Here is an 18906-nt window from a genome sequence, read left to right as displayed (position 1 = left end):
TTAGCCCCTGGAATCTCTTTCAAAGAATTTGAGTGGCAACTATCTCTTTGAAAACTTTTATTTAAACAATATCATTTCAGGGAGAAGGTAATAGTGCCTGGTACTCCAAAGATAGTATCTTCTCTAGAAGAGGAAGTGAGCTCTGAGATAAAGACATCTAAGCCAGGCCAGCTGGTTACTGAACCCTCTAAGAAGAAATTTAATAGACTTTCTTTAAGCAAAAGAAAGAAGAAAGCTGGCAAGTATCATTATATGACTTTTTTTTTTATATTTTTTTATTTATTATGTATACAATACTCTGTCTGCATGTGCGCCTGCGGGCCAGAAGAGGGCACCAGACCTCATTACAGATGGTTGTGAGCCACCATGTGGTTGCTGGGAATTGAACTCAGGACCTTTGGAAGAGCAGGCAATGCTCTTAACCTCTGAGCCATCTCTCCAGCCCCCCATTATATGACTTTTAAAAAGATTTTCTGTTCATGTGTATGTATGTATGTCTGTGTGAATGTGTACCATGTATATATGGGTACATAGAAAAGCCAGAAGAGGATGTTGGATCCCCTGCAGCTGGAGTTATACGTGGTTGTAAGTTGCCCAGAGTGGGCCCTTGGAGCCGAACTGGGGTCCTCTCTCTAGCTCCCAGATATCCTTTACACTTTAAAAGATGTTATTTATTATTAATGGAGAGCAACTATGGTGTATATGTGGAGGTCAGAGAACAAATTTTGGGTGTCAGTTCTCTCTTTCCACTGCAGCTTCTGGGGTGGCCATCTTGCTAGCCCAAGTCAGTTGTCATTGAAACCTGGTACAAGTACTTATCAAGAAATCAGAGGATGGGATAGTGGGCAGGGTACGATTTTTCTGTCTCTGGCTTGGAGCTTTCTGGTGATTTTTTCACTGTTTTTTTTTATTGCCAACAGAGATCTGCTTATCTCCCTACCTCACAATGTTTTCTTTTTCCAGAAGATGAGAAAATGGAGACAATCCAAGATGGACGCGAGTGCAGTCTGGAAGACAAGCAGAAGACAGTGTCTCAGGACCATTCTCAGATCCGGGGCCAGAAAGAAGAGGAAGGTGGTTTTGGTGAGCTCAGCTGAGTGTGGAAAGCTCAAGATGGAGGAGATCACTAGGGTCTAAAAGGAAACCTGAGGACTGTAATTATCTTTCACAGTCTGAGAAGATAAGGAAAGAGGAAGAAATAGGAAGATCTCATCTCTTTGGTTGTTTATCCACGCAGTTCACACTCTTCCTGGTGTTTCGGGTGGTGTCCAGGAAGAAAACTAATGTGTGACCGTAAGAGTAAATAGAACAGTTAGAAGGTTGTGTAACAATGCCAGGCGGTGAGAGAATTTCATGAAAGAGAGAGCACCCCATCTTGTCAAATGCAACCACAGAGAAGCCAGAGGATGAGGATTTGAACGTGTTCAAGTACATCCCAATTAGTAAGCTATCAGGGTCTCAGTTATGGCTGCAGTATGGGTTAGTCAAGGTGACTGGCAAGCTGTCCTTGTTTAGCACTTGACATGAAGGTGGCTAAGTTGTTCAAGTATTTGCCTTGCAAGCCTGAGGATCTGTGACATTCCCTAGCACCTACATAATGGCACACTTATGTAGTCCTAGTCCCAGAGAGGTGAGATAGGAGAGTCCCTGGGGCTCGCTGGCCAGACAGTCAGAACTAATCAGTACATAGCAGGTACAGTAACAGAAAAAAATCTCAAGATATTTTTTGACTCTTTTTTGAGTCAAGGTTTTTCTGTGTAGCTCTGACTATCTTGGAACTCACTCTGTAGACTGGGCTGGCTTCAAACTTACAGAAATCCACCTGCCTCCTAAATGAATGTTGGGATTAAAGGTGTGTGCCCCCAATGCCTAGCTTTAAAACTTCTTTTAAAGGTGGAGAAGCAATTAAAAAAAAAAGACAGCCAAGGGGCTGGAGAGATGGCTCAGAGGTTAAGAGCACTAATTGCTCTTCCAGAGGTCCTGTGTTCAATTCCCAGCAACCACATGGTAGCTCACAACCACCTATAATAAGATGTGGTACAGTCTTCTGGCCTGTAGGCATACATGCAGGCAGATGACTGTATACATAATAAATAAATCTTAAAAGAAGATAGCCAGTGTTGACCTGTAGCCTCCACATGCTTGTGTACACATGTATACATACATACACACAGAAACACCACCACCACCACCATTAGTTTAGACTTGAAAAGTAAGAGGCAGGAAAAAGGTCGATAAAAGGGAGTGAAGTGAGAGCTATGGTATGGTTTTTTATACCTTCTTTTTTTTGAGACTGTTCCACGTAGTCCAGGTTAGCCTTGAACTTACCATGTAGTTGAGGATGCCATGCCCGGTTTATAAGAGAGAGGTCTAGGGAGACAGCTCAGTGGTAGAACAGTTTTCTAGTTTGTACAAAGGCCTGGTTTGTTTCCACCAACACCACAATGACAAGTAGAAAAACAACACAACGGTAATAACATAGGCAAATAAGAGCACTGCCCCCAGGGGAAGGCAGACACTCGACATATTTATATGCCAAAGAAAATTTATTTATAGGCAGAGGGATGAAGAGATAGGCCTGGGAAGAGCCAGAGATTTATTCATCTGGAAGGCTGAAGTCGTTAGTCTTTGATGGAACAAAGGTAAGGATGGAATAGAGAGGAACTCATTTCTTCTCTTTTATTGGTTTGAGATTGAACCCAAGGCTGTGTATATGCTAACCTTGCAGTCTGCCACTGAATTACTTTACCAACTTATGCTTTTCATAGCAGTTATTATTGACTTATATGATGTGCCCAATATAGGTGCAAGAAATGATGAACAAGGGCCAAGGAGGTGGATCAGTTGATAAAGTGTTTTCCAAACAAGTATGAAGGTTTAAGTTCAAATCCCTGGAGCTCACATAGAACTGGATGCAATAGCACACACATGTAAATGAAGTGTACCTACAGGCAGATAGGAGGTAGAGGCAGGTGAATCTCTGCAAGCTTACTAGCCACTTAGCCTGGCATATACTGAAAGGAAAAAAAATGAGAGACTGTCTCAAAGAAGGTGAAGTTGTCCTCTGACCTCTATATACACGCTGTGGCATGCACAAGGCCTGCATTTACATATGTGCCATAGCATGCTTATACTCACATTTATACACAAAGATAAAACAAAATATCAAAGAAAAAGAAACGATGAACTGGGCTGGGTGTGGCTGCACATACCTTTAATCTCAGCATTCAGAAGGCAGAGGCAGGTGGATCTCTGTGAATTTCAGGTCAACCTGGTCTACAAAGTGAGTTCCAGTACAGCCAAGGCTACACAGAGAAACCTTATCTCAAAATAAAAATAAAAACAAAAAAACAAAGCAAATACCCCCCAAAAAGAAAAAAAAAGATTAACCAATCTGATACTCCTTCTGTCATAGAAACTACAATTTAGTGTGTCAGAAAAATAATAGATGTTTCAAATAATGATGACCTTGAGAAATTGGGTCATAAGAAATAGATCACATAATGTATCAGTAAGTTTAAAAATAAATAATCTGGAAGAAAACAGGCTCACATACATTAAAATAAAAGTGAGCTGAGTGTGGTGGTCCATGTCTTTAATTTCAGCACTCAAGTGGAGACAGGCAGATCTCTGTGAGTTGGAGGCCAGCCTGGTCTATATAGTGAACTCCAGATCAGCCAAAGATACATTTTGAGATTATGTCCCCCAAAGTAAACAGCAACTTAGAATGGTAAGTATAAGGACTAGTGGAATAAAAATTCATCTAGTGTCTGATAATGTGCATATATATATGTGTATATATATATATATGTTTTTAATTTTTGTTTTCACTGGGCAGTGGTGGCGCATGCCTTTAATCCCAGCACTTGGGAGGCAGAGGTAGGTGAATATCTGTGAGTTCAAGGCCAGGCTGGTCTCCAAGAGCTAGTTCCAGGACAGGCCCCAAAGCTACAGAGAAACCTTGTCTCGAAAAACCAAAATAAAATAAATAAATAAATAAATAAATAAATAAATAAATAAATAAATAAAATTTTGTTTTCTATTTTTTAGAGACCAGATTTGACTGTGTAACATTCCTAACTGTCCTGGAACTAGTTCTGTAGACCAGGCTGGCTTCGAAATCACAGAGATCCCCCTGCCTTTGCCTCCTGAAAGCTGGGATTAAAAGGCATGCACCACCACTGCCCAGCCATAGTTTAAATTTTAATATGTGTGTACATATGTATATTCATGTTGTATTTATTCATGTGTGTACAGGAACATGCTCATTCATATGTGCATGTAGGCCAGAGGCAACCTCAGCTGTTGTTCCTCAGGAGTTACCTGTCATTTTTTGAGACGTGGGCTCTCATTAGCCTGGAGCTCCCAAAGTAGGCTTAGGTTGGCAGGCCAATGAGCCCTAGGAATCCATCTGCCCCTGTCTCCTCAGTGCTGATTACAAATAGTTGCCCCTGTGCCCAGAATTTAATGAAACTTTAGGTTACAGTTTGTGTGTGTGTGTGTGTGTGTGTGTGTATACATGCTCTTGACATGTGTGGAGGTCACAGACAACTTGCAAGAGTTGGTCTCTCTTTCCACCATGTGGAATGGATCTCAGGGATCAAACTTAGATCATCAGGCTTGGAGGTTTGCTTATACACCTAGTTGTCTCACCAGCCCTGTGCTCCTTTTATTTTGCATGGATTCTGGAGATTGAACTTGCAAAGAAAAGTATTTTACTGACTGAGTCATTCCCCCATCTCTGTATTTACATATTTTTTAATCCTAAAAGCATAAATTGGCTGGCATATACTCAGAGAGACACTCTAGAGAGACTATGCAAGCACCAGCTTGGTAGTAAACCTGGACTTGATGCAATTGCCTGGTAAGGGAGGAGCTGGAAGTGCGATCTTATCAGGCAGTCAGCTTGTGTAGGGCTTAAATCACCCAAAGGAAAGATCTGAGTAGATTTTTTCTCAAAAGGAGAACTAAGAGGTTTGTTCTGTTTCTTACAGTTGCTGAGGAGAGGAGAGCTCTCCTGGTCTAGGATGTAGAAAGAGACTGACTATCATAAATACAATCTGTAATACTTGTGGTGAAGAAAAAGAACATCATGTCACGAAAGGAAACAGTGGAGCCCTAAGTAAGATCAGGCCAGCCAGGGAAAGCATTCTGCAGGAAACTGTTTGAGCTAAAACCTGAAAAGTGTCTAGTGGAGGGTAGGAGAAAGTTTTAGGTAAGATAGGATTTGTATATTCTGATTGGAGTTCTGAGATCAGGGGTAGGAGGTATGGGGAGTAGCTTTGGTAAAGTGGAAAGAGATAGGCAATAACTCAATAAATAAAAATAAAATTGTACCACACTTTTTCTTTTGAGTCATCAACCAGCTTCTAAATCATGGAGGCTTATTATTAGTTTTGAATGTTTGGTCTAGCTTAGGCTCCTTTCTGGCTATCTCTTTTAACTTAAATTAACCTGTTTATTTACATTTTGCCTTGGGGCTTTATACCTTTATTTCCTTCTGTATATCTACTTTCACTGCTTGTGTCTGTTTGGCTGGCAGCTGGCTGGCCCCAGGCGTTTCCCTCATTCTCTACTCCTCTCTAGAGCCCAGATTTCTCCTATTTATTCTCTCTGCTCCACAGCCCTGCCTATCCTTTCTCCTGCCTAGAGAAAGGAAACAAATACATCTTTATAATTAAACACACATCCTTACATTGTTAAACAAATGCGACATAAACAAATATAACACATCTTTACCTAGTTAAAACAATATTCCACAATAGAGATAGGCAGTAACTCAATAAAAGAAAATACCATAGACAAGAGAGATGGTTCAGCACGTGCAGAGGACCTGAGTGTGATTCTCAGCACCCAGGTCAGGTCGCTCACCACCACTCATAATTCTAGCTGTAGGGGATCTGATGCCCTCTTCTGCCCTTCATGGGCATCTACTCTCATGTGCAAACACACAAATGCATACATGTACACAGATATATAAGTATAAAAATAAAATCTTTGAAAGGAAAATAGTATGTAGTAAGAATTTTATCCCAAGGGCAGTGAGAAGCCATTGGTGGGCTGTATCCAGGTGAATGACATCTTAAAATTAATGTTTGAAAATGATCAAGTATGAAGGAGGACAAACCCATTAATAAATGAATGCCAGTATCAGAATGTATAGTGGCAGCTTGGATTAGGATGATGAAAACAGAGATAGAAATGTATGGTTTTATAATATTTTAGAGATAAAATAATAAGAACTAGGTAATGATTAATAATTGGCAGAGTATGAGAGAGAAAAATATCAAAAAAGATTGTCTCTGGCACAATCAGTTACGACAGAGGAAATGGGAACGGAGCAGAAGATACCATGGGAGAATACTTTTAAAGATTTATTTATTATGTATTACAAAATTCTGCCTCCATGTATGCCCGCACACCAGAAGAGGGTGCCAGATCTCATTACAGATGGTTGTGAGCCACCATGTGGTTGCTGGGAATTGAACTCAGGACCTTTGGAAGAGCAGCCAGTGCTCTTAACCACTGAGCCACCTCTCCAGTCCCCCGTGGGAGAATATTAAACATTCTGGTTTGGGTGCAAAAATTTGAGACCCGTATGTGACATCTAAATAGAGTTATGCCTGGGAGAGAAGCTCAGTGGGGAAACTTGTGCTCAGCATGTACACAGTGCTGGGCTTTGTCCTCAGCACCACAGAAATTAATCAGTACAGTATAGTTTTATCATATGATAATACTATACAGGTGTATACAAGACATAATACAGGTGTCAAAGAGCAAAGTGGCACTTAATTCATAACAGAAGCCAAAAGTATACGATTGTGTATTGTCAGGTATGAAAAATGGATTTCGGAACTGTGGGGTGCGTGAGCTCGGGTTAGGGGAAGGTGTGGTATGAGGAGAGAAATCTTTGGCTGAGCTTTGGAACCCTGACTTTTTGAGACTGGATGGAGAACAAAAAGAAGTGAGCGAAGGAAACTGAGAAGGAGACTGCCGGGAAGATGAGAGGACACAGGAGACGAGGTGTCCCAGGGGACAGGGAGCTAGCCTTTCAGGAATGAGCAGTCAACCGAGTGCTCTGAATGGGTGCTGGTTACACAGTCTCCACCACACACTTGCACGTGGTGAGCAGCAAACAGGTTCCCCCCTCTCATTTTATTAGTTCTTTGAGAATTTTATGATGTATTTTTATCATATTCACTGTTACCTCAACACCTCCTGATCCACCCCCACTTTCCTACCCTCACAACCTTTTGTTCTCTCTTGGGCTTTTGAAACTTGTCAGGTGCAGAAAATTGCCCATGCTCTCTTGGGTGTGTGGCTTTCCACAGGAGTGTAGACAGTTTTCTTTAAGATTGAGGCTCTTTTTCTAGTCTTGCCAGGTTACCTCTGTAAATACCTGACCATTAGGGGCAATTGTATTGGTGATTTTTCTTTCTTTCTTTGTTTGTTTGTTTTTGCTTTGTTTTGTTTTAGGCAAACACTCAACTGACTGAGCTTTACTGCAGCCCCAGAAACTGTCATTTCTAATGAACATACCATGCCCAACTAGAATTTTTTGTCTAGTTTTAAATTTTATTTTATGTGTGTGGGTACTTTGCCTGCGTATGTGTCTGTGTACTGTGACCGTTCCTGGTGCCGGCAAAGACCAGAAGAGGTCAGCTCTTTTTGAACTGTAGTTATAGAAAATTGTGAGCCAACATGTCGGTGCTGGGAATTGAACCCAAACCCTCTGGAAAAACAAGTGCTCATAACCACTGAGCCATTTCTCCAGCCTCCAGTATTTTGTTTTTGGATAAAATACTTAAGAAATGATTCATACATAGTATAATGATGTTTCGAAAGGACCCAAATGTAAGTCTAAGCAATAATTTTGTGGGATATGATTAGACATGGGTGAGGTATATCCCTGCGTTTGAAGATGTTTTAAGGTAAAAATTGGCAGTAGGCAAAAATTTAACACAGCAAACTTACAGGTGAAACATTGTTTGATGATACTAAATCTTTTTTGTTTATATGTATGTGTGCATGTGTGTGCTCGTGTGGGTGTGCATGCGTGTGAATGTGTGTGTGTAGGCTAGAGATGAACCTTAGGTGTCTTCCTCAGTCACACTCTACCTTATATTCTGAGATAATATACTCTCACTGACCCTGGACATCACTGATTCAGTGAGGCTGATTGGCCAATGGATTCCAGGGATCCTGCCGTTATCTTTCTAGCACTGGGCTTAAAGGTGTTCACTACTGTACCTAGGTTTCACATGACGCTGGAGATCAAATTTAGGTCCTCCTGGTTTTGGAGTGGATGGGACAGCCTGGTGGGCTGGAGACTGTGATGAAGCAAGAGCTGCAGGACTCTTTCAGCAAGCGAGGTGGAGAGGACAGGGCAGTCAGAGGCTATCTGGACATATGACTCAGAGGCTGTGTGTGCTGTCTGACATGACTGGCTGGGTCATGCAGAAGTGGGAGTAGGCTACTGAGGAGGTGTATGGAACAGGGCCAAGAAACCAGTGGGGTGCTTGTGAGGCAGTCCTGTGACGCTGTTGTCATCAGAACTGAAGGCTTGAAGTGGGGAGGTAAAGACTGAGCAGGATGCCACCATCTTTGCAAGGAGACAATAGGGCGAGATAGTGCCTAGTGGAGGGCACCTCAGAGACAGAGGGTTTCTGCGGGAGAGAGGCATAGTGCTGGTGGGAGTAAAGATGGTCGCCCTACCTTCTACCTGGAGAGATGTGGGGAGTGTGAGAAGGAACAGACTCCACTTAGCCATCTGATGCTGTGGTTGAGTGGGGCAGTATCGTTAGTGTCCAGGTATCAGGATGAAGATAGAGTACCATGGAGATGGCTCGGTCAGGACAGTGCTTGATGATCAAGTGTGAGGATCTGAGTTTGAGCCTTTATTAAAACCCACATGAAAAAGCAAGGTGCAGTGACATGTGCCTGTAAGCCTAGTGCGTAGGGAGCAGAGGCAGGAAGATTCCTGTCAGAATCAGGAAACTCCAGGTTCAGAGAGATCCTGCCTTATAAATAAGGTGAAGGGGGCCAGAGAGATGTCTTAGTGGTTAAGAGGGTTTTACTGCTGTTGTAGAGGACTTGAGTCCAGTTCAGAGCACCTAGGAGGTGTCTTACGACTGACTCTAACTTCATCTCCAGAGGATCCAATGGCCATGTCTTTCTCCATGAGCACTGCACTCTACACACACACACACTCTCCTACGTTAACACAATTAAAGGTAAAAATAAAATGTTACGAGGCATGGTGGTATATGCTTTTAGCTGGGGCACTTGGGAGGCAGAGGCACTGTGAGCTTGAGGCCAGCCAGCTACACAGTGAAACCTTGCCTCACCCACCCCGCCCAAATAATAAGCAAGTAAAACTTCTTTGCTTCATGTGCATCTGTGTACATGCATGCACACACATACACTCATAAACCCCAAATCACATACCCCCAAAATAATAAGATGGGATACAATAGGGGAAGATGCTGATTATCAACTTCTGACCTCTCTTTCTACACATGCTAGTGCACACACACATCCTTGTACACACACGCGTGCGCGTGCACGCGTGCACACACACACACACGCACTGGCTTGATGTGTGTATAACTGTTTCTCAAGTTCGTGAAGTTTCATAGAACATATTGGAACCTTGAGTAGATATAAGTGGAGGTTTGAAAAGTATAAAAGGAAGCCATGGCCTTTGTGAGGGGCAGAGTAAATGGCTAAGAGAAGGGTGCTGGACACAGACTTGTGTCTTGTGGAGGAGAATAAACTTAGGGCATTGGTCCTAAAGGATGCAACTTGGTCATTTTTTTAAAGATTTATTTTATTTTTAATTATGTTTATGTATGTGTGTCTGTATGTGGATTCGTGCACATGAGTGCAGTGCCTTTTGAGGCCAATGAGGAAGTAGAACCCTGTGCTGTCTGTTTTTCTGTCAACTTGACACAGGTAGAATTACCAGAGAGGAGGGAACCCAGGCAAGCCTGCCTGTAGGGCATTTTCTCAATTAGTGATTGATGGGGGGGGGGGGACTCATTGTCAGTGGTGCCACCCCTGAGCTTGTGGTCTTGGGTTCTATAAGAAAGCAGGCTGAGCAAGCCATAATAAGCAAGACAGTAAGCAGCACACCCTCCATGTTTCTGCATTAGCTCCTGCCTCCAGGTTCCAACCTGTTTGAGTTCTTCTAATGACTTCCTTTCATGATAAGCTGTGATATGGAAGCGTAAACTAGATAAGTCCTTTCTTTCCCATGTTGTTTTGGTCATGGTGTTTCAACACAGCAATAGTAACCGTGACTAAGACAATCCCTTAGGGCTGGAGTTACATGCAGTTGTGAGATGCTGTAGGTGGATGCTGGGAACTGAACTGGGGTCCTCTGTAAGGGTAGTATGTGCTCTGATCTTAATCACTGAGATATCTTTTTTTTTAATTTATATTTTTAAGAATTTTTTATGATTTAACTTTATTTTATGTGCGTTGGTGTAAAGGTGTAAGATCCCATGGAACTGATTTACAGACAGTTGTGAGCTGCCATGTGGGTGCTGGGAATTGAACCTGAGTCCTCTGGAAGAGCAGTCAGTTGCTCCTAACTGCTGGGCCATCTCTCTAGCCCTCATCATTGATGATATCTGTTCAGCCTTACAGACTTGTAATTTGATAACAGAAAGATAAATAGTTGAGATTTGGGTAAGAATTACAATTACAGATACTGTGCTCAGAAGAGGTGCTGATCTGTATTTAGGGAATGTTAGTGTGATGTCAGAGTTAGACCCAGGGTCTCTCACTGGTCTGGAATTTACCAAACAGCCTAGGCAGTTAGCTAGTGAGCCCTAGGGATTCGCCTATCTCTGTCTCCCCACTGCCACGGTTACGAGCACCCATCACTGTGCCCAGCATTTGTACATGGGTAGTGTGAGTGTGTTGATCTAACTCAGCTCTCCTGCTTTCAAGGAAGCAGTTTCCTAGCCCCAAGCTTTCTGTATCTTTGTGATAACAAGGATGGATTCCTGGGGCTTTGCAAAAGTTAAGAAAGTATTCTACAGAACACCGAGGTACACTTCCAGCCCTAAGGCAACCTTAATTTTTTTTTTAAGTTTTAATATTGTGTATGTGAGTGTCAGAGTGTGAGGTTGTGCACATGAGCAAATGCCTACGGAGGCCCGAAGGGAGTGTCAGATCTCCGGGAGGGGAAGTTGAGGCATTTGTGAGCTGTCCCATGTGGGTGCTGGGAAGGAAACACTGGGAAAACAGTCCATGCTCTGAACTGCTGGGCTACAGCAGCCTTTCTCTTTGGTGTCGGTACAGGACGAGCATCACTTGTGCCTGGTAGGGAGAGATTACAGTGTAAGGCTTGAATTCTAAGGCCAGCTCTGCCACCAAGTTAGGCTGTCTTCCCTGAGCTCTCACTCTGCTGCTTTAGTTCAGACTCGACTAGTTATTATGGCTGAGACACGATTCAGGGGCCACAGAGAAAGTTATATTGAATTTAGTTGGACTGAAGAAGGAAGAACTTTTTTTGTCTTACTTTAGTTTCTCTCCTGTCACAGGCCAGTGTCTCATCTGGGTCCAGTGTTCCTTTCCAAAGTGTGAGAAATGGAGACAGCTACGTGGAGACATTGATCCCTCAGTGCTCCCAGATAACTGGTCCTGTGACCAGAATCCAGGTACAAAGGAAGGGAAATGTCCCCCCCCCCCCGCCCAGTTTTTATTGCTTCTCCCTTTCTTCAGCATGTCTCCTTTCATTTAGGCACAACTTAGATGTAGCTGGCATTGAGGGGTCCTTGTGGGGACTGGGAGGGAGGATCTTCCTGTTCTGTGGGAGGAAGGTATAGGTAGCCTGGGAATCTTTATGTGTACACTGAGTGAATTCCACGTATGTCAGCCTTGCCTGATCGTACCAGTGCCTCCTGGAATGTTGGTGTTGGATTGTGGGTAGAGAGGGATATATGGCATGTGGAAGAAGGAAGTAAGAGAGACCCAATGATTTTAGTATTCATTCTAGAATACTATGATTTGGACAGATTATGTCCAAAATGGTTTGGACAGATAATGACCATCTTGTCCAGTGTACTTATTTTACAGACGAGAAAGCCTCTTAGAGAAACAACCCCACACTGCTCCGCAGAGGGGGCAGAGTCACTCTGGGATGTGAGCAGGAATCTGTTTTGGAAGGCAGCACTCTTGGCTCTAGCTGCATTTCCTCTATGGGGTTTCTATTCTCTCCTGCCTGCAGCCCGTACCACTTCCCGTTGCCCTCTCTATGGGCTCCATCCTAGTTACACCCTTTGGGCCTCTCATTTCTATAGTCTCCTCTCTTGGCAGACCTGAATTATAATCGCTGTGATATTCCCGAGGAGACCTGGACAGGGTGTGAGAGCGATGTGGCCTATGCCTCCTACATTCCAGGATCCATCATCTGGGCCAAGCAACATGGTTACCCCTGGTAGGGCACCATAACAGAGAACATCTTTCCTGAACTTGGGAGTGGTAGAGTCATGAGGGGAGGAAAGGATATGGCAGTCTTGTCATGGATGTGGTACCTCCATTAGAAAGAGCATCAGTGAGGGGGAAAGACAGGACTGGGCTGGAAGGCTTTGGAAGACTCTATGTTCCTGGGTGGAAGTGGGATCTCTGGAAAAATGGGTCTGATGATGCTGCCATGAGTGAAAAAAAGGGAGGACCTAAAGCAATTTCTTGTTTCTGTTCTGCTTTGTTTTTGAAACAATGCTGGCCTTGAGCTTGCCCAAGCTTCCTAGTGCTGGGATTGTGAGCCATCTGCCACCAAGCCCTGCTTCAAGATATTTAAAAAGTTGAGATGTGAGAGGCATGCGAAGTCAAGAGAAGGTTAGCCTGTTTCTGGTTCTGTCCACAGGCTTGTTAGGATGACTGAGCTCCCCTGTAGTCATTTGGTAGTGAGCACCAGCAGGGACTAACGGAGTGTAGCTTTTGGGTCTTGCTCTTTTCCACGTGTGCATGATGGTGAGGTGTGTTCTGACCGTAACCCTTCTCTCCATTCCGTTCCTCGTCCCCAGGTGGCCAGGCATGATAGAACCTGATCCTGACCTGGGGGAGTATTTTCTTTTTGCATCTCATCTTGATTCCCTGCCGGTGAGTTTCCTGGTTTTGGTCTGAGCAGCGGCATAGCCACCCTTACATGTTTAGAGTTAGATTTGTCTAGTAGACACATGGAAGCAGACACTTAAGAGTGACAGATATGGAGGAAGATCGACACATAGAGAAATGAACTTGTATTGAATCCATTTGCTGCCTAGGAGGGCATCTTTGTTTTGTCCAGTATGTGTTTCCTGGGATCCCTGAGGTCAGAGTAGAGGAACAGTGGAGTGAACAGGGTAGGTGAGCCAGCGCTCAGGGAGGATATGAGCTCCAGCATCTTCCCTGTGACTTCCCACCTCCATATTTCTCTACCATTCTGACAAGAAAAAAGCAGAGAGGAGGGCAGGAATTCAAGTCTTATCTTTTGTTACAGTCCAAGTATCATGTGACATATTTTGGAGAAACAGTTTCTCGTGCGTGGATTTCAGTCAGCATGCTGAAGAACTTCCAGGAACTGTCCCTGGAGCTATCCAAAGTGGTGAGCAAGCTTTGGGCATCTGGTGTGATAAAGGGAACAGGTTTTTTTTTTTTTTTTTTGAGTTTTTGCTGCTTTTTTAGAGAAGGTCTCATATCCCAGGCTGGCCTGGAATTCACTATGTAGTCAAGAATGACCTCGAACTTCTGATCCTCCTATTCCAGCCTCCTAAATCCTGGGATTATGGGTAAGCCTCACCATACCATGTTCTGAGTCAGTTTGGAAGTTGCAGCTGTTAGGCCCAGGTTAACCCAGAGTTTCACAGTCCCAGCACTGTGGGCATCTTGGTTCAGATAATCCTCTGCCTGCAGGTGTTAGCTTGTACCTATTCTTTTCTTTTCTTTAAAAAAAAAACATTTATTTCATGTACAATGTTCTGCATGCATGTATGCTTACAGGCCAGAATGGGGAACCAGCTCTCATTATGGATGGTTGTGAGCCACCATGTGGTTGCTGGGAATTGAACTCAGGACCTCTGGAAGGACAGTCAGTGCTCTCTCTTAACCTCTGAGCCATCTCTCCAGCCCGCTTGTACCTATTGTTAGCTGCACTTGTTTTGTTTGCAGGTGTTAGCTGCACCTGTTCTGCATGCAGGTATTAGCTGCACCTGTTCTGCATGCAGGTGTTAGCTGCATTTGTTCTGCTTGCAGGTGTTAGCTGCACCTGTTCTGCCTGAAGGTATTAGCAAGATCCCTGGACACTGCAGCATCCTCTACCCTATGTTTTTCCCTCTTCTAGTTGTGACAACCAAATAATTGTCTCCAAACCTTGTCTTTAGTTTTCCCTAACTGAGAAGCATGTATAATCCCTGTAGTCATTTTGGGTTTAATTAACTCAACGAGATGACCTTTGGAATTGTGGAGCTTGGAGAAGAGATGTTTGTTGTATGCCTCCTATTCAACTGGACTACGAGCATTCGTAAACTGTGGGTTCAGAGGAACTTGTGAGAAGCTGAAAAGCGAAGTCACCTGAATGTGGGTCTTCTTTTCCTTCAAATTCCTGTGTGATCCACTGTGGAGAGGGCACCAAAATGTCAGAGGTTTCCTGGGAAGGAGAGTATTGTTTCTGAGCCCCAAAAGATTAAGAACGGAGTGTCCTGTCAGTACCCAGAACTGACAACTAAGCACCCGTAGCTAAGATAATGTCTAAGGTGTGGTGATTCACATTTATAATTCAGCATGCAGGAAGCTGAGGCTAGGGAGTTGCTGTGAGTTTGAGGCCAATAGGCTATAGTGAGTGCCAGGCCAGACTGAGCTACAGTTTGTGATCCTGTTTCGAAAAAAAAAAAAAAAGAGAGAGATAATGTCTGGTGGGTAGTGATATGCTGCGGTCACTCTTCTAATATTATTATTGATTATTTTTTTAAAAATATTTATTTTTATTTTTAATTGTAGTATGTGCACATGCAGGCTTGTCCAAAGCTTCCGATCCCCTGAGGCTGGAGTTTAGATGGTTGTTAGTTGCCTGATGTGGATGCTGAGAACTTAACTTTGGTCCTCTGGAAGAGCAAAATTTAACTGCTGAGCCATCTCTCCAGCCTGAAGTTGAAGAATTTCAAGAATTACTAGTTATTTGAGAATTTCTAGGTTGACTATTTTTAAGATGTATATTTATTATGAATTCTAACCTTCTATTTTAGAAAAAATGCAGGAACAAGGACTACAGCCAGAAACTGGAGGCAGCCATAAAGATGGCTCACGAGGCAGAACAGATCAATATTCAGGTGGGTGATGCTCAGCCCACATGCTGGGTCCCATTGGACCCAAAGGGAGCCCACTCCGCCTGTTGCTGCACGACAGGGAACTGGTGGTCTCCCCATTGCAGCTCTTGTCTTAGAGCTCACCCTTTCCTTCCTGCCAGGTTTCCCTGATCCCTAGCCCAGCCATTCCTTTCCCCATCCTTGGACAGGGGTGTCTTCTCTCAGCCCAAACCGTTTTTCTCTCAAATTCCTCTGGAAGGAGCAGGGGTGGGGTAGAGAATAAAGTGAATTTCTCTTTCCTAGTTACTTCCTCCATCATGAATAAACTAGAAAAGAGGTTATAATTAATCTCCATTAAAAGTTCAGATAAAGTTAATGTAATATTTCAAGTGAAAGTGGATTGGAAAATGAATGCAGATTTTGTCATAACTGGAATCTAGAGGATAGGGCAAATGCTGGGCCTGGGAGGGTGGTGGGTGACACCGTTGTCTCTTGGCTTCCCAGGAGCGGGTTAACTTGTTTGGTTTCCTGAGTCGATACAATGGACCTGACAGCACTGGGGAAGGGAAAGGTAGGAGTGTAGGGGTGAGGGTGGAGAGCCCCCTTATCCCCAAAGGTCCAAGTGTAGGGGTGAGGGTGGAGAGCCCCCTTATCCCCAAAGGTCCAAGTGTAGGGGTGAGGGTGGAGAGCCCCTTATCCCCAAAGGTCCAAGTGTAGGGGTGAGGGTGGAGAGCCCCCTTATCCCCAAAGGTCCAAGCCTGCATTGTCCGCTCCATTCGAGATTCCCTAGTGGGAGGTCTTGTGACTGTATCCGGACGGATGGGTGAGACAGGGTGTGTAAGTAGTGATGGGTGGGACTGTGGTGACACGGGAACCATCCCGAGGATTCAGAGGCAGAGCTGGAAGATGGATTTTCTGAAATCACCTCCACCTCACCTAGTGCATCTTGGACACATAGTCTGTCCTTTCCCTCTTCTAGATTTGGCGCTCTGTGAGTCCAACAGCCCCGAGTCTTGTCTGGAGAAAGAGAAGGACTCAGAGGAGAAGAAGGAGGAGAAAGAAGAGAAGAAAGTAAAGCTTTAGATACTGGTTCAGAGGACATTCTTGTGACGTTTCTCCTGGGGTTTCTGAAGGGATTTGCGGTCCCTGTGAATCCAGCCTCGGGCACTGACCCTGGCCTCACCCTGAGGATCTCCATGAAGGGAAACTCCTTCCTCATTGTGGGACTCCTTGATCACAGTCTCAGTTTGTGCTGTGTTTCTTTGCTACTTCATGTAATTTCAGGAAACCTCTAGTTGCCTTTCCCACTCCTTTCTTCTGTGTGGAATGTCACCCATTTTTTTTTTAGCCTCACTTTGAAACACGCATTTTCACTTTCTCTTTTAGTTTACTTTTTTTTGTTTTTGGTCAAAAAATTTTTGTTGGGTGCATGAATGCATTCCCGAGAACAATTTGAGGGAGTTGGTTCTCTTTTTCTACCTCGTGAGCCCCTCCAGTTGAATTCAAGTTGTCAGGCCTGGAGCCACTGAGCCATCTCACAGTCTTTAGTTTCTCTCTCCCCGCCCCAGATTTATTTCCTTGTTCTTATGCATTCAGTCTTTGCATTGAGAATACGAAGGTGACCGCATAATTTCTCTGTCCTGCTATAGATTTAAATTGTACCAGGCTGCAATCAAACCTCATCTGGTTTTCTGAAGCCCACTATTATTATCTAGCCCTCCTCTACACAAAAGAGAATGTGTATGCAGGTGCATGTGCATGTAGGTGCACACACATGTATGTGCAAATGCGCGTGGAGGCCACTGTCAGTCTCAGGTGTCATCTTCAGATGCCATCCACCTTGGTATTTGACATAGGTCTGGAGCTTGTCCATTTAGTAGGTTGGCTTACAAGCCCCAAGGATGCACCTGTTTTCATGTCCCTGGTGCTGGGATTACAAATGTGCCCCATCACAAACATCTTATTTATTTATTTATTTGAGACAGGGTTCTCTGTGTAATAGTCCTGGGTCCTGGAACTCACTCTGTAGATCAGGCTGGCCTCGCACTCAATACGCAGCTTTTTTATGTGTGTTCTGGAGATTGAACTCAGTTCTTTGTGTTGGCATGGGAATCACATGACTAAATGCCTCCTCGGTTTTTAGAAAGAGTTTTGTGTTTCAATTTATCTTTTTCTGTTCTTTCCCTATTGAAGAACCCAACTTTGCCTAGACCCAAGCCAGCTACAATACAGACCAAAAAAACCAAGTCAAGAGGTAAGGAAGACAGCAAGAAAGGGGCAAGTCCCTGTAGCACGATTAATAAAAACCCAGAGACAGATATTGGGGTTCAACCTGAAGGTCAGAAAAGCAAAACAGATAGCAGCTTGTTCTTACCTCTACCTCAGTCTGAAATGGCGATCCTGCCTCCAGAAATCCTCAGAATAAGTCTGACTGAGAGCTGTCTCCTCCCATCTTATATTCCTCACTAGTTCTGGGATTAAAATTATGAACCACTACTGCCTGGTTTCTGTGGCAAACTAGAGTGGCTACTGGGATTAAAGGTGTGTGTCACCACTGCCTGCCTGACCAGGGCGCCTGTTTTACTCTCTGATCTTCAGGCAACCTTTATTTATTAAAATACATATGAAATATCACTACAAGTCCCACAGGTAGGGAAGGCAGAAGTCAAGAGCAAGTGTTTTCCAGCAGCCATGCTGGTCACCAAGTTTGATTTCTTGGAGAAGGGTGGTTCTGAGGAGAACAATAGTGGGGCAGCAATGTCAAGATGGGTAGAACTGGAAGCCACAGAGGAAGCCTGCTAGACTGGGAGTGGGCCAGAGATGTGAACAAGGCAGAAGCTAAATGCATGGCCACCATCTGCCTTGCCAAGATATCAACACATTTTCTTTATGCTTGGGCCTGGGGCTTATACAGGCCTAGCAGGAGGACGAGATGGGACTCCAAAAGAGAAGACTGTGAAGAAGTCTCCAGGCAATGGACCCACATTGGGAGGAAAAGAAGAACAGGGGAATTCAGACCTGGACCATCCAGGTATGGCTCAGAGACTTGAAGGCTGAGGGGACTAAAGTCCTTGTCTGTATCTCTCCTCCCTGGGTTATTTCTGAGCAGTTCTACAAATCTTCATGTGTTTGTGTTGCAGTAGGAGGATTGTGACGCTGAGACTGGCCTGTGTTATATATGAGTTCGAGATTAGCTTGGGCTACAGAGTGGGACTCTTTTTCAAAAATACCAAAAGAAGAAAGAGGAGGAGGATAAATGAAATTCTGAATGAAAGATTGAACCTAGAACATTCTTTATAAACTTAATTTTGGTCGGTTATAGTATGGAAGGCCTTTAATCCCAGCACTCAAGAGGCAGAGGCAGGCAGCTCTCTGAGTTCCAGGCCATGATGTTCTGCTACACCTTTCAGTGGCATTTTACACGGAACCGTTTGTGTGTATGCATATGTGCACGCCATGGTGCAGATCTCTCCTTTTGGGAGTCAGTTCTATCTTTCTACCATGTAGGTTTCTTTTCTTTCTCTTCTCTTCTCTCCTCTCCTCTCCTCTCCTCTCCTCTCCTCTCCTCTCCTCTCCTCTCCTCTCCTCTCCTCTCCTCTCCTCTCCTCTCCTC

At 44.0% G+C, this 18906-nt stretch overlaps 1 protein-coding gene across 6 annotated transcripts in view; it reads left to right on the top strand.

Moving 5' to 3' along the window:
- Positions 1-18906, top strand: part of Zcwpw1 (zinc finger CW-type and PWWP domain containing 1) — a 32204-nt gene that overhangs the window by 11262 nt on the left and 2036 nt on the right. For 5 of the 6 annotated variants that reach the window (XM_050131166.1, XM_050131165.1, XM_050131163.1 and 2 more), the window contains 11 exons: positions 81-238; positions 964-1083; positions 11553-11669; positions 12328-12448; positions 13038-13113; positions 13493-13597; positions 15234-15317; positions 15798-15864; positions 16273-16364; positions 17487-17547; positions 18208-18324. In XM_050131166.1, coding sequence (XP_049987123.1) covers positions 81-238; positions 964-1083; positions 11553-11669; positions 12328-12448; positions 13038-13113; positions 13493-13597; positions 15234-15317; positions 15798-15864; positions 16273-16364; positions 17487-17547; positions 18208-18324 — 1118 coding nt within the window. The remainder of the gene's footprint in view (positions 1-80; positions 239-963; positions 1084-11552; positions 11670-12327; positions 12449-13037; positions 13114-13492; positions 13598-15233; positions 15318-15797; positions 15865-16272; positions 16365-17486; positions 17548-18207; positions 18325-18906) is intronic. The other variant, XM_050131162.1, reaches the window with a different exon arrangement.

Source organism: Alexandromys fortis, unplaced genomic scaffold (assembly GCF_014885135.2).
Source record: "Alexandromys fortis isolate MF-2015 unplaced genomic scaffold, M_Fortis_MF-2015_v1.1 scaffold_370, whole genome shotgun sequence".
NCBI classification, from domain to species: domain Eukaryota; kingdom Metazoa; phylum Chordata; class Mammalia; order Rodentia; family Cricetidae; genus Alexandromys; species Alexandromys fortis.
This window is presented reverse-complemented; position numbering and strand designations above follow the sequence as displayed.